The sequence below is a fragment of the Onychostoma macrolepis genome, chromosome 13, assembly GCF_012432095.1.
Source record: "Onychostoma macrolepis isolate SWU-2019 chromosome 13, ASM1243209v1, whole genome shotgun sequence".
Classification (NCBI taxonomy): Eukaryota; Metazoa; Chordata; class Actinopteri; order Cypriniformes; family Cyprinidae; genus Onychostoma; species Onychostoma macrolepis.
In genome coordinates this window covers 6,316,741-6,338,655 of record NC_081167.1, presented here as the reverse complement: position 1 = coordinate 6,338,655, position 21,915 = coordinate 6,316,741, and the positions used below count along the sequence as shown (strand labels likewise).

At 38.1% G+C, this 21,915-nt stretch overlaps 1 protein-coding gene across 11 annotated transcripts; it reads right to left on the bottom strand.

Moving 5' to 3' along the window:
* Positions 1-1,077: 1,077 nt before the first annotated feature.
* Positions 1,078-20,367, bottom strand: znf318 (zinc finger protein 318). Of its 11 annotated transcripts, none has more exons than XR_009273901.1 (14): positions 19,977-20,367; positions 16,952-17,055; positions 14,460-15,111; positions 10,906-12,193; positions 9,850-9,947; positions 9,318-9,417; positions 8,935-9,227; positions 5,254-5,448; positions 5,057-5,144; positions 4,624-4,742; positions 1,782-4,465; positions 1,575-1,666; positions 1,463-1,486; positions 1,078-1,357 (listed from the first exon to the last, which is right to left on the bottom strand). XR_009273901.1 is itself a non-coding variant. In XM_058795625.1 (12 exons), the coding sequence occupies exons 1-11, from the start codon at positions 20,148-20,150 to the stop codon at positions 1,796-1,798; spliced, it is 5,781 nt and encodes a 1,926-aa protein (XP_058651608.1). In that variant the 5' UTR covers positions 20,151-20,367; the 3' UTR covers positions 1,078-1,666; positions 1,782-1,795. The 11 variants fall into 11 exon arrangements, 2 of the variants coding, with proteins under 2 accessions (XP_058651608.1, XP_058651607.1); XR_009273902.1 differs by having other exon boundaries at positions 1,463-1,483; XR_009273899.1 differs by having other exon boundaries at positions 1,078-1,486.
* Positions 20,368-21,915: the final 1,548 nt, after the last annotated feature.

Here is a 21,915-nt window from a genome sequence, read left to right as displayed (position 1 = left end):
AAATTTCATTATTTTTATTTGCCTGTCATGTTTTTTTTTTTAACAAATTCACTAGTGAGTAAATAAATATGGTGCTAAAAGGATAGTTCACGACCAAAATGAAAATTAAATCATTATTTAATGTCGTCTATCCAAACATTTATGACTGGAAATTCTTATCAAACACAAAATAAGATATTTTGAAGTCCATGGACTTTAATTGTATGAAGAAAATGTATATATATATATATATATTTTTTTTTTCAAAATATCTTATTTTGTATTCTACATAAGTTAGTGATTCGGTATTGTACATGATGGTAAGTAAAATAATTTTCATGTTGGGGTCAACTATACTTTTTCTAGGCTATTTTTTAAAAATTACTCGTATTCTTAGTTCTTCCACTGTACATAAATGATATTAATTCACAATAAATTACCAAAACCAGTCAAAACACTTTAAAATACCAAAACACTTACCCTTCATGGTAAGCAGCAGCTTCATTTTGGCTGACGTTTTTTTAGTTCCTCCCTGGATGCGGTTGTCAGCTGCAACATTACCATCATTAAAACACAGTATAAACCAATCAACCTCTCCAGCAAATGCCTAAACAGAGGAATTCCTAAATACATTAGTCTTATGGTTTAGTCTCTATCAGGATTCATGCATATGAAAAACTTCTTGTATGTGTATAATGCACAATTACAAATACAAGTTCAGTAATTTCATGTTCAATGTTTACTAGCAGGTACAGCATATTGGTTTTAAATTTGTAATAAAAACTTGCAATTTTACTTACATTCATATTTGATGCACATGCAAATACAGTGCAGTGTGCCTCATTCATGAAACGCCAACATAATGGATTTGTATATAACGTTCATAAAACCATACTTACGCAAACCGCTTTACTCAATGTGGCAAAGTAATTAATAGAAAAGTTTTATGAACGATTTATAGAGAAATCCGTTCTGCTCATATTTTATGAATGAGGCCCAATGTGTTCAAAACGTCAAAAAAAAAAAAAAAAAAAATGCACAAGTCTAATACCAGCAGTAATATAAGCAAGATAAGATAATCAGTGAGAGGCAAAGACGGAAAGGGTTGCTGTGATTTATTTGAGCTAGCACAGAACATGTGCAATTACACCAACTATCTGTAGATGCTGAAGTAGCATGGTAGCAATGTGAACATTATAACACATTAATTCCTTAAAAAAACTGAAACTGGAAAGAAAAGCCATCAATACAGAGTACAGTGTAATAAAAACTACGGAGGCCAAGCCTGACATTTTCTGGCCAGAGTTGTGAACGCATATGTCCTTGAAGCATGAACTCCACACCATTTCTCTTCTCTGAGCCTGGATCTTTCTGGCTCCTGCATTAAAATATCTTAATTTATTTAAATGGAACGAACAGAGCAAATGGCTTTACAGACTTAAATGTTTGATACACATCATATTCATTATATGTTTTACATTACCTTTGGGAAAAGGAATGGTTTCTGCTGGAAACAAAATAAGGAAACAAGTAGCTCAACACCAGGTGCTTTTGACAAGATAGCAAAACTTTTACACATACTAAGGGTTCGTTACTTGATGAAAGTTTTCATTTTCTTAGAGGGATTCCTTCCCCAGCAACCACTTCAGAATGAATGCTTTTCAGTCCACGTTTTCACTGGCATTACCTGCCAAAAGGTTAAGAATAGACATGAAACATTCTAACTGGATAAAGCAAATACAAAGAATACTTCAAAATCACTTATTTACATTCAGAGGTATCATGTACATCCCTAAACCTACTCTTTGAAGGTCCTTTACAAAGTCTCAAAATTGAATTCAAATGTATCCAAGTTTATTTGCTCAGTGAAAGAACCAGGAAGGGGAGAGAATGCCATGGGTTCCTCAGGTTCCAGAGGGTTTTCCTCTTCATTATTTGTCTGCATTGTGTCCTGACTATCTACTTCCATCGCAGTTATATCTCCCACAGAGATTTCAACAGATTTAAGAACTTGTTGGTCATCAAAATCTTCCTCTTTTGCATTATCTTCATTTGGAAGGTCAGGTTTCAAGATGGCATCCTCAAAGGATTGTTCAAATTCTGAGTCCTTGTTCTTGGGAGATTCCTCTCTCTGGGCAACATTCAACTCCTCATTCCTGGGGGGTTCTTCTGTCTGGGCAACCTCTGAGTCTTCGTTTTTGGGAGATTCTTCTCTCTGGGCAAGATTTGAGTCCTCATTCTTGGGGGGTTCTTCACTCTGGGCAACTTCTGAGTCTTCGATCTTGGGAGATTCTTCTCTCTGGGAAATATTTGAGTCCTCATTCTTGGGGGGTTCTTCTGTCTGGGCAACCTCGGAGTCTTCGTTTTTGGGAGATTCTTCTGTCTGGGCAAATTCTGAGTCTGCGTTCTTGGGAGATTCTTCTCTTTGGGCAAGATCCGAGTCCTCATTCTTGGGGGGTTCTTCGCTCTGGGCAACCTCTGAGTCTTTGTTCTTGGGAGATTCTTCTCTCTGGGCAAGATTTGAGTCCTCATTCTTGGGGACTTCTTTTTGGGCAACTACCGGCTCCTCATTCTTGAGAGGTTCTTCTCTCAAGGTAACTGTTGAGTCCTCGTTCTTAGGGAGTTCTTTTTGGGTAACTCCTGACTCCTCATTCTTGAGAGGTTCATCTCTCAGGGGAACTTTTGAGTCGTTGATCTTGAGAGGTTCTTTGCTCTGGCAAACATCCCTAGCATTTTTGTCTTTATTGTTGGACTCTCTGCAGGTTGAGCCACTGTCTTGAGGAGCAAATCCAAAGTTATGTTTGTCACCAACACAGCCACCGACAGAGGTTTTAACTGCGGCACTGCCGCTGTAGAAAATGTCAAACAAATCTTTTGCTTTTCCTGCTGCAAGAGTTGTCTTTGGCTTTACAGTTTTGGGGGGTGGGTCTCTGGCATTAGAAGAAAGCTGAGGAGGAGGACGAAGGATTACGGTGAGCTTCTGCTCCTCCTCAGGCACTCCAGGAGCAGCCACATCAGACTCGAGAGTAATAACACATTGACTGGGAGTAACAGGTTTCATCTGGCTGGAATTTACAATTTTTGGCGCTGCAGTGGGAGACTGAACAGGTACGGGTATGCTGAAGATATCTACAGGGTTTGCAGGGGTGTCCTTTGTTTGCTTTAATTGCACCTCTTCTCCACTAAATGCCTTAGAGATGAGGTCTGCTGACAATGTTGGGCCCTTCTGAGTTCCTGTTACAGGTGCAGGAGATTTGTCAGCAGATGGTGTTGGTTTATTTTGCACACCTGTGTAAGACTTCCTAATAACCATGGGAGATGTGGGAGGAGGTAAATTAGGATTAGTTTTATTTTCGTTGTATGCTAGCCATTCACCTGAGGGGGGCAGCAAAGCCTTTCCTGTCAATTTGATAGCAATGGATTTTGCCGCAGCTATAGACTTGGAAAAAGGATCTAGCTCAGCATCCTTGTTTTCTGCCATTTCAGAAGGCATACTCTCTTCCTCTTCCTTCAAGAATTGTGCTGCCATCCTCTCTGCCTCTTTCTCCAGAGCAGTCTTCTGTTGCTTTTTCAGACCAAACTTTCCAAAGCCAGGCCGACCAGCAACTTCCTCGTTCTTCTTGCGAAGTTTAGCAAGCAAGGCGGGACTTGGGCCACATAATATTTTAGGAGGCTCGATGGGTTTCTCTGATTCTGATTTGCCATCTTTAGCACTGAACTTTCCTGTGCTCTCCTTGTCATCTTTGGAATAACCAGCCTTGCCCTTCTGGTGCTGAGCTTTATCTTCCTTTTTTTCATTCTTTCCGTTACTGTCTTGGTCCTCGTCCCACTTTGATTTCGGCCACTTCCCCCAGTCCTCATCTTTGTATTTTGACTTCTTCTCTTCGACCTCCCGAGTGTATTTGTACTTCTTATCATCTTCTCTGCCATACTTGGGCTTCTCCTCTTCTCTACCATATCGGCCTCTGTCATCATCCTTTCTAAATCTGTATCTGTCGTCCTCTTCTCTATATCGATAGTGTTCATCATCATCATCTCTGTTTCTAAATCTGTCCTCTTCATACCTGGATCTCTCCCCTTCCTCCTTCCTGTACCTATATGTGTATTCCTCTTCTTTTCTGAAGCGGCTTCGCTCATCATCATCTTTTTTGTACCTAGCTCTCTCATCCTCTTCCTTTTTTATTTTGGCTCTCTCATCATCCTCCTTCTTGTATTTCTGTTTATCTATATCCTCTTTCTTGTATTTCTCCTTGAGTTTATTCTCGCTGTCTTTGATATTCTTATACTCCTCTTCCTTGCTGTACTGTGGTTTTGTCTCCACTTCATTACTTGACATTTTTCCTTTGCCGTGTTTGGATTTCTTCATATCATCCTGTTCGTCATCTTCACGTTTTCGTTTGTGCTCTGAACTCTTTTGGCTCTCCAAGCCAGCTTGACGGTCCAGGTTCCTCCTTTGTTCATAGAGGGGATTTTCATACATTTTTGCCTGTTGATGCATAATGATAATGTTAATTTTAATGCATATAAGACAATTACATCTAGCCAAAAAAAAAAAAAAAAAAAAAAAAAAAAAAAAAAGGTAAAATTTGCTGTCATATCCTAACCCTAATTAAATTTATAATGAATATCAAGTGTGATATTTACCTTGTATTTCTCATTGTGAGCATGGCAGGTGACATGGGCCTCAGCACAAATGGGATCACCAAAAAACTCTTCACATAAGTGGCAGAAGAATCCCCTTACAGGGATCAAGAACTCAGAGCCTAAAGGAAAGAATACAGCACAAAATTAAATACATTTAACAGTAGTGTGTAATGGTTTTGATGGCTGGTAATTTACCCTTGATCTGCTTGAGGCACACTACAGGAAAACCACAGTTTAGGACACTGCAATTAACATGGGACCAATTATGGAAGAGAATCATAAAGAAACTGAATAATTCTGGTTCTTTGACCCTCAGATTCCATTTAATGATTCCAAATCCTTAACGGTGCATGTGTTAAAACAAATGAATTGCTTTAGCTTAAACAAAATGAATGTGTTTTCTGATTATCACATTTCATAAAGATGTTGTGACCTTTGGCTGGCTTTGAAGTCCTCTTTCCAGCTGGGGGTTTCTTTTCACTCTCTGATTTTGCCCAAGGTCTGTCATAAGGATCTAGAGTCTATACGAGAGCAAAACAATTGATGATTGAAGCAGAGATGCGACTGGCAGAAATAAACGCAGCATTCATAAACCAAATAAAATCTGATTTCATATGTTAGCACACATACCTTCCTATGGGTTTTGCTGTGCAAATGCATGAAATAATCAAACATTGAACCACTGGTAACATTGCAGTTTTTACACCAGTGATTTCCTGCATCGTAGTACTCGAACTGCTCGGCAGCAGTGTCCAGGGAATGGCTGCTCGACGGAAGAGGCGACTTGGGTTTTTCAGGAGACGCTCTTGATTTTGAGGAGGCTACCTAGATTAATTTAGGCAGTACAAAAAATGCATAAGTAAAAGTGACTAAGCAAGCTGAATCAAATACTCTAGAAGTATCTATTTTTTAAATGAGAGAAGAAAAGCTTTTCAAAGAAACAAATATAATCCTATAGCCAATCATTAAAATTTGTCATAGAAGACTTACCTTTGCAAAATAGGCCATCTGCTTTCCAGTCGGGGAGAAGTTACTCATGGGTTTAATACTTCAATTATTTGACTACTATAAAACTAATGGTTTTTAAAAAGCCATATCAAAATGAGATGTGAAATGGCTTTTATCTCATACAACAAACATTAAATTCATCAAGTGCCAATACAATAAAAACTCATAAGACATTTGAAGATATCGAAACACTTTTGCAGTGAATATCTTTCAAGTTTTTTAAACTAAAAACAATCTACATATATAAATATGGCATTATGTATATTGCATATATATACAGTGGGTACGGAAAGTATTCAGACCCCCTTAAATTTCTCACTCTTTGTTATATTGCAGCCATTTGCTAAAATCATTTAAGTTCATTTTTTTTCCTCATTAATGTACACACAGCACCCCATATTGACAGAAAAACACAGAATTGTTGACATTTTTGCAGATTTATTAAAAAGAAAACTGAAATATCACATGGTCCTAAGTATTCAGACCCTTGCTCAGTATTTAGTAGAAGCACCCTTTGATCTAATACAGCCATGAGTATTTTTGGGAAAGATGCAACAAGTTTTTCACACCTGGATTTGGGGATCCTCTGCCATTCCTCCTTGCAGATCCTCTCCAGTTCTGTCAGGTTGGATGGTAAACGTTGGTGGACAGCCATTTTAGGTCTCTCCAGAGATGCTCAATTGGGTTTAAGTCAGGGCTCTGGCTGGGCCATTCAAGAACAGTCACGGAGTTGTTGTGAAGCCACTCCTTCGTTATTTTAGCTGTGTGCTTAGGGTCATTGTCTTGTTGGAAGGTAAACCTTCGGCCCAGTCTGAGGTCCTGAGCACTCTGGAGAAGGTTTTCGTCCAGGATATCCCTGTACTTGGCCGCATTCATCTTTCCCTCGATTGCAACCAGTCATCCTGTCCCTGCAGCTGAAAAACACGCCCACAGCATGATGCTGCCACCACCATGCTTCACTGTTGGGACTGTATTGGACGTGATGAGCAGTGCCTGGTTTTCTCCACACATACCGCTTAGAATTAAGGCCAAAAAGTTCCATCTTGGTCTCATCAGACCAGAGAATCTTATTTCTCACCATCTTGGAGTCCTTCAGGTGTTTTTTAGCAAACTCCATGCGGGCTTTCATGTGTCTTGCACTGAGGAGAGGCTTCCGTCGGGCCACTCTGCCATAAAGCCCCGACTGGTGGAGGGCTGCAGTGATGGTTGACTTTCTACAACTTTCTCCCATCTCCCGACTGCATCTCTGGAGCTCAGCCACAGTGATCTTTGGGTTCTTCTTTACCTCTTTCACCAAGGCTCTTCTCCCCCGATAGCTCAGTTTGGCAGGACGGCCAGCTCTAGGAAGGGCTCTGGTCGTCCCAAACGTCTTCCATTTAAGGATTATGGAGGCCACTGTGCTCTTAGGAACCTTAAGTGCAGCAGAAATTTTTTGTAACCTTGGCCAGATCTGTGCCTTGCCACAATTCTGTCTCTGAGCTCTTCAGGCAGTTCCTTTGACCTCATGATTCTCATTTGCTCTGACATGCACTGTGAGCTGTAAGGTCTTATATAGACAGGTGTGTGGCTTTCCTAATCAAGTCCAATCAGTATAATCAAACACAGCTGGACTCAAATGAAGGTGTAGAACCATCTCAAGGATGATCAGAAGAAATGGACAGCAACGGAGTTAAATATATGAGTGTCACAGCAAAGGGTCTGAATACTTAGGACCATGTGATATTTCAGTTTTTCTTTTTTAATAAATCTGCAAAAATGTCAACAATTCTGTGTTTTTCTGTCAATATGGTGTGCTGTGTGTACATTAGTGAGGAAAAAAATGAACTTAAATGATTTTAGCAAATGGCTGCAATATAACAAAGAGTGAAAAATTTAAGGGGGTCTGAATACTTTCCGTACCCACTGTGTATGTATATATATATACACACATACACACACACACATACATATATATACACACACACATGCATATATACACACACACATATACATATATACACACATATATATACATATACATATATATATATATATATATATATATATATATATATATATGTATATTCCGCTTAAAATGAATGCCAATTGTGATGCCTAAAATAAAGAATTTAGGGACTAGTATATACCGTTATATGCAAACATAAGAACACATAATTATGATTAAACACTGTTATTACACTACATTGCTATTATGATTAAACAAGCCTATGCTACATAAAACAATATCCCTAAAATAGTGTTACAAACATTACAGAAGTTGTTGATGTCCTGTATAAGAATTACAGACTTCCAATTTAGTAAATCATAGCCACGATTTACTACATCATGGAAACAAATTAGTAAATTGTGGCCATGACTTAAAACGAGAGAACAAATCAGTAAATCGGGACAACCAATAAATGTATTGTGGGAACAAATTCTTAATTTGTGCCCCCAATATACATTTTTCCTACTATAAGTCACTTTGAACTAAAACGGTGGTACGCTGTGATACCACCAGGAGTACACAAAGTGTCTCAGGTGGCTTACAACTCTAGAAATGTACTATACTAAAAATGCTGCCTTCTGGTCTGTGCAGATTTTATTCCACAAACGCTGATTATATCAAGAAAAAAAGCAGCATGTCATTCTGTTCAATCTCAAGGAAGCATTTAAGTGCCATAACCAAAGGCAAGCATATTCTAATCCTCTCTTAAAAGTTACTACTGTATTGTATGTGTGTTTTTAGATGTTACTCCTCAGGGTCCTTCCACAGATCTGCAAAGGCATGCAGCATGATTAAACTGAACTACAGGAATATTGATCTTAATAATCAAAATATGGCATTATGTTGACGCTCACAGTTACTTGGATGCCCTGATTTGATCAAAGGTGGTACTTGTCTTAATTTCAGAACCACTGGACTAAAAAAGCATTTGTAAAAATAACAACCAATAATGTTTCAAGAGTACCAAATACATTTTGGCAATGACCCTCTATGTAAATAAAAGAGTCTACTGAATAGGCTACTGATATGACTGGAGTATTCATCTCATGTGAGTGAAAATTGTTTTAAATACATATTTTTGAGTATTTTTAATTTCATTACGGGTAATTTTTTACTGAGAAAATAAAAAACAATGCAGCTATTTTAAAAATTACTGAATGTTAAAAAAATTAGATACAATTATATATAAATAAATATTGTGTGGAATCACTGTCAAGATTTAAATGCCACTTGAAAAAGTGGTAGTCTAATTCTTAACTATGAAAAAGCCAAATCAAGCGCAAGTACCTTTCCTGTAACAGAATTAGCAACTCTACCTTATTGTATGAGGTGCTGGTTTTGGCCCCTGATTTCTCTGGGCTTCTGGCAGACTCCTTCTTACTTTGAAGGGGCTGCTGCCCATGGTCCCCAGATATCTTTGAGTCTTTGTAGTCTATACCGAGAATAAGAGCCACTTTGACCAGCTCTTCATGTTTTTGATCTGCCTCTCTCTGTTCAGCACGCAATTTAGAGATTTGGGCCATTGCATCTTCTTGGAGCTGACCAAGGTCGATGAGGACAGGGTCCTTGTGCCCATCCTTCTCCCTTCGCTTCTTTCGAAGAAGCTCCCCTACAGGAACAAATCAAACACTGTATAATACAGTGAGCCCTTACAAATTTATAAAGAAAACACTTCCACTTTACACTAAGAGGGAAATACCTTGCTGCTTTCTCAATGTCTCCACATCCTTTAAGAGATTTTCTTTCCTCTTGTGTCGCACTTCTTTCTCCTTTTTTAGCTTTTCAAGCTCTTCCATGACCTGAGACAGAATTTGATTTGGGCCTTAAATTTCTTCATCAGCAAAAACAAAGTAATGGGAATCCTGATGAACTTAACAATTGTGCTTCTGATTCCACTTCCTTAGTTCCCCCCAAATTGTACACAACACAACATTGTAAAAGAAAATGGGGGGGGGGCAATTGGATCATAAAAATCGCATACTGGACACATGGGCCCTTGTTTGTTGTTGCACACAACCAGCGAGGACAAGGCAAAAGAAATTGTAAAGATTACAGATGTTCAAGATGTTTGTTAATGGAGCCAAATGGAGAAAAAAAAATTAATAAATAAAAAAATGCAACAAGAACCAGTTTTTGATTCTCAACTCTACAAATAAAACTTTTGTATTGTAGATGAACAACAATTTTGAGATGTTTGCACATTCAATAATCCCATCAAATTTCTTGTTTACCTTTTGTTTTTGGCTAGCAGTATTCTTATCTTCCATTTCTTTTCTCTGAATGCCACTGGTGATTGCTTTAGAGGCCACAGGATCCGATTTAGGGGGTGCTGAAAGGATAAATCAAATCATGTTGGTAAACTGTGATGAGCGAAGTCTAAATCACCCAAAAGTCTCTCATTATTTACTCAGTCTTGTCATTCTGAAACCGTGATTAACAAAAGGATTTTAAACAATCTTTGCATAGCTTTTTCCAATATTCATTGTGACCACGTCTGTGAAGCTCACATATCATTTGGCAAGCCACGTGATTTATAATTTGCTCTGCTTGTTTGTGACCTTATGCTAATTTGCGCAGCTCTTGGTAGATTGCATTTGCTTATTACGGAAATGATCTCATTGCATGCGTGTTCTTTAATTTGTGCGATCTCAGTATATCACCCGCAGAACTTTCCACTCCTATCGGTGCTTTTCTGAAATTGCATTCCTTGTTTAGTAAATCTGGCCCATAGCATATAGCAAGTTATACAAACTGATTTATGGTGCGTTTACAATCTTTTGTGGCCCTTCAAGGAGCTTTACAGACATGGTCATTATGAACTCATTATACAGAACAGATCTGTGTGAACATTGTTCCAAAATTCTCCTTTGATCAACTGCACCAACATAAGGTCAAAGGGTCATGAAACCCTAAAACACATTTTTTGTGATGTAAACATGTATGAACAGGTTGCCTGATCTTAAACGCGATGACATGACAGATTATTGTGACACACAGCAAACAATGATATAGACCGAAAATCCAAAGAAGAGTTAACAAAAAGTAACTATGCCTTTATTCTTTCTGTTTTAAATATATTTTCATATTCATCTGTCTGTATAATGAGTGTGTTGTAGGTCTGTGTTTTATTGGTTATTTTCTCCCCTCTACATGCCCATTTCTGGAGTCTTTTTCAGATCTAAGGTGTGAAAGACCAGTGCTGAAACAGGGGGGTTTCATGACCCTTTAAATACATTGGCCAAAATTTTAATTTTCTTCATGAATAATATATTTTAAATGTCACTAACCTTTTAGATCGTCGCCTTTACTCTCATTCGGCACAGTTTTGATGACTTTAAGAAAGGGTCGCTCAATGTTAGGGAGGCTGTAGGGATCCATTGGACTGGGAGGAGGTGGTACCGGCATACCTGGAGGTGGGTACATCGGCCATCCCGGAGGCATATATGGAACATAATTGCCATAGTGATCGTAACCTCGTGGTGGGTAGTCAGGTGGCATTACCCCACGTGGGGGTGGCCCGGGGTATGGGGGCATGGGATGTGCCGGGAGGCTGGGTTGGGAGGGATACGCCTGAGTCCCAGGACCGACAGTGGGTGTGGTAGGCCAGCTGCTTTCTGCTTGAGCAATGGCAGGTTGAGCATCTTTCTTGTTCTGACTATGTAAGCGTGGAGATGTTTTTTCTGGGGAAACCGTTTTTTTCTTGCTGCGACTTGAAGTGTGATCTAAACTGCCACTTCGGCTTCGACGACTTCTGCTTCTACTTCGGCTGCTACTCCGACTCCGACTGGAGCTCCTGCTGCTACTGCTGCTGTAGCTCCTGCTACGGCTCCGGTGCTTTCTATCCGAATGCCGACGAGTTGGTGTCTTCGCAGGGGTGTTACCGTGCAGGCGCGCTTGCGTCCTAGCGGCCATCTTGCTTATCTCAGCCACACCCAGGTCCAAGCCAATTGTTTTCAGCAAGTCTTGTATCTTCTCATATTCCTCTACCTCCTTCCTCACCTTGATGTCCTGTGGCCCAACGCCAGGTGGGAAGTCATTAGGTCCTTCCTTGGCATGTACCTCAGGTGTGGCCGAGGGATGATGCCTGTCTGTCTGCCTACTGTCTCTATGCGAAAGGCTCATCACATTTTCTCCAGTATGGCCAAATGTGTAAGGTTCTCTTATCTGCATCTCACAAGTCTGTGGGTAACTTGTGCCTGGAAAGTTGGAATTTGCTGGTTTCACCTCATTGCCCTCTTCTTCTTCGTCCCCATAGAGGAACTTCTCCTCATCTTCAATATCTGGATGACTCCTTTTTACATTCTGTGGTTTGGTGACCTCAGCTATCATTCCAAGGAACTGTGTGAGGTCTGATTTCTCTTGTCTTCCCTTCTCTTGAGGGAGGAGCATGTCACTTCCACCCTCTCTAGCTGGTTGGATCTTACCAATCAGCTCTTCGAGAACACCACTATCAGAGCTTTTACCCAGCATGGATGCTAATAAGTCTGGATCCATGGTTTTGGAAAGTGCACAGAGAAGTTGTTCAGCCTCATGTGAAAGACCACCATCTGGATTTCCTCGAGGGGAATCGCTATTCTGAAATACATTGGTTAAATATGCTTTAGGGACACTAGCATCATTCTTTACTTTCTAAAAATAAAGCCAATTAAATATCAGCTAAAGCAGTGGTGACACTAGACTTTGAAGAGACAAAATAAGCATGTTGCACAGGTATGAATGAAAATCAATGGAATGAAAATTGTAGTGTGGCTGCCCCTTAGCTCTGTAGGCCAACTAAAGACCAAGACCATACTCCAAGTACGTGAAATCTCATATTTGTGCACTGTTACGTTCCGAAAAGTGTCAGGGCACAAATCATAATGCAGCGCACACTTGCTATAATGTACATTAGCATAAATTGTTTAAGTCTTCAGGTCAACAACAGACATTTGACTAACTATTGCCACCTTGATTGTCAAAAAGAGATGCACCACAATATATCAGCACAATACTGGTTATCAGACAACATTAAATCGTACATACTCATTTTTTATTTTAACATTTACATTACATTTGTCGTCATCTAATGTTTATTTAAAAAAAAAAAAAAAAAAAGCACTGAACATTTAAATCTTCCATAAATCTCTAATGATTTTTCACTTTTCATAATAGGTTATAACAATGTGATGAAGAAATTCACTTGTAGCCAGTGTTGAAAACTGAAACCAAGCCGTTCACACAGAACGCATATTTATCGCATTTTCTATAGGGACATCTATCACCGTTGCACTCGCGTCTCGCACAAGAGAGACGCACGTTTAGAAAGCCATGTAAAATTACTTTAAGTTCAACTTTTAAAAAACAGGTCTCAAGACTTTATGGCGGTTTTCCCCATTCCACTGCATCTCATGTTTTTAAATGGAAAAGTACTCGTTGCGATTGGTTTGCGGTCCTTTGTATTAAACTATACATGCATGATGCTGTTTTGTTTCTAATTGTTTAAGCAAATTAATTAATATATATATATATATATATATATATATATATATATATATATATATATATATATATATATATATATATATATATATGGTTTGTAAACGTTATGTACTTTTTCAAAGATAGTCGTGTTATTTTATTGCTTTAAAGAAATGTGCTTTAGTAATATTTTGCTCAATGCACCCTCTGGCCTCAGGAGAGAAACTAAAAGCTTTTTTTTTCCCCCAACTGAAATTATGCTTTTTAAATTCGAATATTGATCATATTTAAGTACAAAATTCTAATTTAGCTTTTCAACCATTTTGACAGCCCTAAAAGGGACCTTACAGTTGCCAAAATATAACTTTTGGGATTTTTGTTATTATAAATAAATAAGCAAGCCCAGCTCAGGTGAGAAAAAGTAGCGTAATGCATTAGTTTCCATAAAAAGTAAGTAACACAATTAGATACTTTATGGAGTAACTCAATATTGTAATGCATTAGTTTTAAAAGTAACATTCCCCAACACTGCTTGTAGCATTTTAAATTTGTGCTTTTAGTTTTTAGTGTTTTATTTTTTAAATTTATTCAGATTAAGTTTATCATCAGCTATAACATGAAAATAATAAATACTATCATCCAGAATTAAATATCAGTTCATCCGTAGAACTGCCTTGTTTGCAAAGTATTTCTGGCTTAAAGGGGTCATCGGATGCAAAATTCACTTTTACATGTTGCTTGAACTGAAATGTGTCTTACACAACCAACAGCTCTAACCTGAGTGAGCTGTCATCAGTCTGCCATTGTTTCGACACCGGAGCAGGGGTAGACAAGAATGTCTCCTAAGCGATTGAAGTGCTTTGTTGTTGGATGTAATAACAAGGCAGTCATTTAGTCCCAACATCTGAACCGCTGAAGATGCAGTGGATTACTTTTGTTTTTGAAGGGAATGCGCTCCCCGATCTACCTAAATGCGTCTATGTTCGCACAAATCATTCGTGATCCAGTTTCACCTACAGAAGAAGTGAGTATAAGTTTTCTCAGAGAGTCTCAGAGAGAGGGGCAGGGTGAGCAGAGCTCATTAGCATTTAAAGCAACATGCACCGAAATGGGTCGCTGTGAACAGAGCTGTTTTTAACAAGGTAAAAAGGGTGTTGTTTTACACTACCATTGAGAAATTTTAACCAAAGTATGTTATACACTTTTCATTGAGACCCTAAAGAATCATATCAACTTGTGAAAAACGGGCATCCGATGACGCCTTTAAAGTGCTTTAAGTTGAGATGCCATACATAATGTGAAGAATAAATTTTATTTAAATTAACAGCTTTTGACTTGCATTTTGAATGTCAAAATTTCCCAAGCCATAATGAGAGGTGGTTACCTGCACTAGCATGGGAGAATCTGTCTCGGAGGAATCCATTCTTTTCTTCAAAATTGACTTTGCAGGCTGTACAAGCATATCCTGGATTTCTTTACGTCGTCTGGCCTTCTCCAGCTCAGTAAAGTCCTCCTCCCTAACCCTAAAATCACCTGATTTGGCTCTCCTATTGACGCTGCTGCGGCGACTCCTACTGGAGCCGCTGCTGCTTCTGCTACCACTACGACTAGCACTGCGGCTCCAGCTCCTAGCACGACTCCGTCCTCTGCTTCTCCCCCTGCTACGGCTCCTTTCGCGACTGCGGCTCCGTGGCCGGCTCTTGCTCCGTGCCCTGCTCCTGGCCCTACTCTGTCTGCGACTACGGCTTCCGCTTCTGCTTCGACTTCTACTGTAGCTCCTCCCACGGGTTCTGCTCTTGCTACGTGCTCGGCTCTTCGCCCGTTCAGGACTCCTGCCACGACTGTAGCTCCGACTCCTGCTGCGGCTGCGTGGGCGACTTTTGCTGCGCCCGTAGCCAGGACTGCGACTCCGCGCCCTGCTCCTGCCGCGACTAACACTGCGCCTCCTCGAACCTCTATCGCTGTGTCCATCATAGCTCGACTTCCGTGGAGAGTAATGGGGCTTATTATACTGTGATTCCCCAGCAGCATAATCTCTGTCAACAGAAATCATCACATCATAAACCGCAACTGAAGGACATGGACAAACAATTGCATATCTAGTGAGTCTATGGGCTCAAGTTAAAATATCTCCATAATTACACTTGATAGCTTCAAGTGCTGTGGTATTAAATTATGTAAAAAAATTTTTGTAAAAATTAACACTTATCCCTAAGGGTGTCTTACGCTCCATCAGTAAATGCTGCCAATCTACTGATTTAGAATAGGATGTAGAGGAAAAATGCAAGTTTGAGCAAGAACTACTCCATTATGAAAGCAAAAGTTAAGAATGTGTTCACTGTTTGGAGGCAGGCAGCAAAAGATCTGGTTGTTTCTCAAATCAGTTTGTTAAGATCAAACTTTTATTTAAAAAACAATGTTTCAAATCTTGGGCATTTCTATCCACCTATCTAGCCAACATAAATCTGATAAATGAGGTGAAATGTATTGCTAATGACAATTCATTACAATATTAATTTACAAAATATATGGCAACATAAAAAAAAAATAAGACACTTATTAATCAACAGAGTGGTCACACTTATCACCATCAGCCTAATTGTCACAATGGCCTTATAAAAGCTGGAATACACAAATTTCGGCCAGATTTGTTTTTTTGTTTTTTTCACGGGCCTGACTTGCAGTCTGCAGATTTTGACCAGTCAGAGTTGACAGATTTCACAAAAAAAACACATGATGGACATAAACTTTTACCTTCAGACAATGACTCCATCCATTTGGAGGATAAACATATGATATTTTATGATATTTTATAACTACGTCAGAACATAGTTTTCATTTATCATGTCTCTCCAAGGAACAAGACGCATATAACTGCATGTTTGGTGTGTTCAGAATGACCTGAAAGTCTGGTAGTGATCCCCATTCATTTAGTGTTTTGATTAGGGATGTAACGATTCACTCAACTCACAATTCGATTCACAATTTTTTTTTAAAATGAGATTTAAGACAAATTATAAATTAAATGTATTACTGCTTGAACAAAATGCTGCACGTTTTTTTGTGAAATTTAAATATAACACTATAATAATAATAATAATAATAATAATAATAATAATAAACTAATATAGCACTTGCATATTATTGCTCTTTTGTTGGTTTTGATTGCTTTTATTCTCCTCATTTGTAAGTAGCTTTGGATAAAAGCATCTGCTAAATAAACAAAATGTAAATATAGCCTAATGTAAATGTAAATAATTAAACTAAACCACTGCATTTTAATCATGATCCAAACAAAGATGCTGCATACATGCAACATGAGCAGTTTGTAATCTAAATTAGATTGTATCATTTCGAAATCTGAAGCAAAAACAGAATGGCCTGACTTCAGTTTTGTGAAACTATACATAAAAAATATCTGCATGAAACAGAAACAGCAGACGAGCTGAATGAGACGCAGATTCACTCTCTGCCAGCAGGTGGCGCTTTAAGCGTTTCCTTGGTTTCCGCTGTAAACAAAGCAGCGCTGCACTTATGAACTTTAATATGCATTATACAGATGCAAGATGAAAAGAAAAACTACCATCTAAACTTTACTAAAGACAGTAAGTTCTCCTCAGACATACATTCATATAAACTCCTACCCCTAATTGAATCGTGATTTGTTTAGCATCTCAACCGATTTGAATCGTCACATATTTGAATCGATTTTCAACCGGCTCGCGGTTAATCATTACATCCCTAATTTTGATACACAGTTTTACTCAACCATTTCAGCATTGACATTGTAAATCTGTTCATGTTTAACAATGTCACATAGTGTATTCCAATCTTAAGAGTTAATATATTGTTGTAACACCAGGTTGCATCTCTTACCGGACATAGGGCGTTTCGCCTGGATGGGTCAGCTCGTTGCCCACAGTTATGACCAGACTGTGATCAACAGGGAGCCCACCACAAGGAGGTGATGGGCTGTACCTCTGTTAAGGAAAATGGCGACATTAACTAACTCATACATGGAATAACACAAACTAAAAAAAGTACGCTACCAGTCAAAAGTTTTTGGATAGTAAGATTTTTAATGTTTTTTTATATAATTATTTTCTGCTCACCAAGAACGCATTTTTTAAAATCCAAAATACAGCGAAAGCAGTAGTATTGTGAAACATTTTTACCATTTAAAATAACTGCTTTCTATTTAAAATAGGCCTATATTCAAAATGTAATTTATTCCTGTAATGACAATGCTAAATTGTCAGCATCATTACTCCAGTCTTCAGTGCCACATGATCCTTCAGAAATCATGTTCAATAATTTTTTATAACAGTTGAGTATTTTTTTTTTTTTTTTTCAGGATTCTTTGAATAGAAAGACCCAAAGACCAGCATTTATCTGAAATAAAAACCTTTTGTAACATTATACACTATACCATTCAAATGCTTGGAATAAGTTTAAATCATTATATATTTATTAAATTATTAAATTACAGAAATCAATACTTTTATTTAGCAAGGATGAATTAAATTGATCAAAAGTGATGATAGACACTTATACATGTTACAAATATTTCTATTTCAGATAAAAGCTGTTCTTCTGAATGTTCTATTCATCAAAGAAACCTAAAAAAATTATACTCAGCTGTTTTCAACATAATAATAATATACAGTCATGGCCAAAAATATCGGCACCCTTGGTAAATATGATCAAAGGCGGCTGTGAAAATGAATCTGCATTGTTAATCCTTTTGATCTTTTATTTTTTTTTTTAATTCACAAAAATCTAACCTTTGATTGGATAAGAATTTAAAATGGGGGGGGGGGACATCATTATGAAAAATGTTTTTCTCTAATACACATTGGCCACAATTATTGGCACCCCTAGAAATTCTTATGAGTAAAATATCTCTGAAGTATATTCCCATTCATATTCACAATTTTGAGCACACCAGGGTGATTATGAACATGAAATTATCCAGCCATGGCTTCCTGTTTCACAGAAATATAAATAGGAGGGAAAACAAATTCCCTTAATCATCCATCACAATGAGAAAAACCAAAGAATCTATTTCTGATGTGCAGCAAAAGATAATTGAGCTTCACAAATTAGTGAAGTGACTAAGAAAAGAGCTAGAGCAGTGAAATTTAACCTTTTCCACCATCAGGGCAATAATTAAGAATTTCCAATCAACATAAAATGTTACGAATCTGCCTGGAAGAGGACGTGTGTCTATATCGTCCTAATGCACGGTGAGGAGGAGAGTTTGAGTGGCTAAAGACTCTCCAAGGACCACAGCTGGAGAACTGCAGCAAATAGTTGAGTCTCGGGGTCAGAAAACCTTAAAAAAAAATTGTCAAACAGCACCTACATCACCACATGTTGTTTGGGAGGGCTTCAAGAAAAATTCTCCTCGCTCATCCAAAAACAAACTCCAGCATATTCAGTTATCAGGATCAAGATGGGTTTGGTGAATACCGGGATAAAAAGTACCCCATGTGTACAATGAAATATACTGCTGTGTTTTTGATGTTGTGGGCCTATATTTCTGCTGGAGGTCCTGGACATCTCGTTTAGACACACGGCATCACTATCAAATACCAACAGATAAAAAAAAAATCAATAAGTGACTGACTCAGTTATAAATCTTATAATTGGCCATGTTTGGATCTTCCAACCGTACAATAATCCAAACACAAACCTCAGAAACAACACAAAAATAGGTCACTGAGCACAAAACCAAGCTTCTGCTGGCTGTCCCAGTCCTCTGACCTGAACCCTGTAGAAAATGAGTGAACTGAAGAGAAGAAGCACCAACATGGAGCTGGGAATCTAAAGGGTCTGGAGTGATTCTGGATGAAGGAATGGTCTCTGATCTCTTGTCAGGTGTTCTCTAACCTCATCAGGCATTACAGGAGAACATTTAGAGCTGTTAAACTGGAAAATGGAGGTTTCAAAAAGTATTGAATAAAAGGGTGCCGTTAATTGTGGCCAATGTGTATTAGAGAAAAACATTTATTTCATAATGATATTTCCCCCCATTTGAATTTCTTATTATCCAATGAAAGGTTAGATTTTTGTGAATTTTTTTAATAAAAGAGCAAAAGGTTTAACAATGCAGCTTAATTTTCGCAGCCTTCTTGGATCATATTTACCAAGGGTGCCGATATTTGTGCGTGCGTGCATATATATATTCATATACATTTATTTATTTTGAGCAGCAAATCAGAATACTGAATGAATGATTTCTGAAAGATCATGTGACTTGTGCAATGATGCTAAAATTCAGCTTTAAAATCACAGGAATAAGTTACATTTTAAAATATATTCAAATGGAAAGCATTTTTTTTTTTTTTTTTAAATAGTAAACATTTCACAATATTACTGCTTTTGCTGTCTTTTGGATCAAAAAAATGCAAGCTTGGTGAGCAGAAGATAATTCTTTTAAAAACATTAAAAATCTTGCTGTTATAAAACTTTTTACTGGTAGCTTACATTTAATTAAACATAATTATTAAATAAGTAATAAACTGACTGCTGGCAAGCAGCAATGCACGTATGCACATTTTTACCATGGTTTAATACCATATAGACACACAAAAGGCATTTAGATGGCACTTCAAAGAATACCATTATAATATAAACCATGATGATAAAACCATAGCAACAAGGCATTTTTATTAGTGTACACAACACTGCAACAAGTAGGTAACGGATTGAGAAGATAATGCATAGTACTTTAACACCATTTTCACATGGTAAGGTATTTACGTGGAAATCCATAGAATAATATAAATCCGAAAAATACGCAGTAAGACCACTTCCACTTTTAATTAGTGTGTACCATGGTGGATTATTGCAGCGCTGCATGCAGCCGTGTAATGCAGTGTTTTTGTATGCTTCATACCCCGTAGCTTCGCGGAGGTCTCCCTCCTCGGTATTCATCGGCTGGTGAGTATCTTCTCCGCGGGGACGGCCGGCGGTACGGATCCGGGGGATGGCCTGGTCCAGGACGGGAACCGAAGCCACGCGACGGCGGGGGATGATAGCCGCCTCTGTGCGGCCTAGAACCGCGGTACATAACGACGCGTAACCGCTGTTTCTGCGTCGGTGCCGAGTCGCTATTATCCTGGGTGCAGGATGGCGATTATCCCTGCAACAGGTAAATGCGAATTCAAACAATTCAATATGAATGAGAACGTATTCATTACACACACACGACTCTGTCTGTGCTCGCTTCCTGTGCCGCCATTGGCCCGCATTGACCGGACATGACGTCACGTCAAGAACAGCCAATCGAACGCAGCGAAACAGCATCGTTTTGTTTACAGGCGAGTCACCCAAATACAGTAAGAAATCGAAAGCACTATTTCTACGCTAAACACTGAATATAACTGTAAATGCAGTCATTTTTTGTCAGTTACACCAACTGGAACGTGACAGATATGTGTGGAAGATCTTGACTGTCCTGCAAAAAAAAAAAGTATAGACCCGGTATAAATCCACTGAACACATTCTGGATTCAATGAAACATCAAACGTGAGCCCAGGGGCCTGTTTCATAAAACAAGTCTACCAAATAAGCCAGGTTTATTTCAGTTAGTCTAACTTATTGTTTGGTTCAAAACAAGTCAGACTAACTGAAATAAGCCTGGCTTATTTGGTAAACTTGTTTTATGAAACAGGCCCCGGCTCCTTTACACAATGTACGAAATGCATCAAAGATGCCCTGGAAAGTAGTTTAATGTGGACTCAACCCTATAGGGCCACTGGGTGGCGCATTGTTTAATGGTCGCAAGCAGGAAGAAAAAAAAATACTAATCAGATTTGTTTCCTCTCATTGACCTTCGGACATTGTTAAGACTAGGACTGTACAGCAAAAACATGTTTTTAAATATGGCACCTCCAATTTTGATATTATTCAGAGTGGGAGAAAAATAAATCTTTTCCAACAGTTCAGGTTCTTCTTGTATAACTGTTCAAAGGTTAGTAAGATTTTAATGTTTAAATTAAATGTATACATTTGTTGAATAAAAATTATATTTTTAAGCATGGATTCATTAAATTGACAATAATTCATAAAAATGACAAGACTTTTATAATGTTAAAAAGCTTTATTTTAAAATAAACACTGTTCTTTTTAACTTTCTCTTAATCAAAGATTCCTGGAAAAATATAAACGGTTTCCACAAAAATATTAAGCAACACAACTCTTTTCAAAAGTGATAAGTGTTTCTTGAGCAGCCTATCACCATATTAGAATGATTTTTAGATTTGATTTTTAATTTCATTTATTGTAAAATTACTTTTGATATACAGGTGCATTTCAATAAATTAGAATGTCGTGGAAAAGTTCATTTATTTCAGTAATTCAACTCAAATTGTGAAACTCGTGTATTAAATAAATTCAATGCACACAGACTGAAGTAGTTTAAGTCTTTGGTTCTTTTAATTGTGATGATTTTGCCTCACATTTAACAAAAAGCCTCAACAAATCTCAACAAATTAGAATATGGTGACATGCCAATCAGCTAATCAACTCAAAACACCTGCAAAGGTTTCCTGAGCCTTCAAAATGGTCTCTCAGTTTGGTTCACTAGGCTACACAATCATGGGGACGACTGCTGATCTGACAGTTGCCCAGAAGACAATCATTGACACCCTTCACAAGGAGGGTAAGCCACAAACATTCATTGCCAAAGAAGCTGGCTGTTCACAGAGTGCTGTATCCAAGCATGTTAACAGAAAGTTGAGTGGAAGGAAAAGTGTGGAAGAAAAGATGCACAACCAACTGAGAGAACTGCAGCCTTATGAGGATTGTCAAGCAAAATCCATTCAAGAATTTGG

Coding starts and splice junctions, on each gene's coding strand:
- znf318 (XM_058795625.1), bottom strand. CDS start 20,150: ATGTACCGCGGTTCTAGGCCGCACAGAGGCGGCTATCATCCCCCGCCG. Junction 17,056..19,976: donor GACCTCCGCGAAGCTACGGG/GTATGAAGCATA, acceptor TTTCCTTAACAG/AGGTACAGCCCATCACCTCC. Junction 15,112..16,951: donor GGCGAAACGCCCTATGTCCG/GTAAGAGATGCA, acceptor TTCTGTTGACAG/AGATTATGCTGCTGGGGAAT.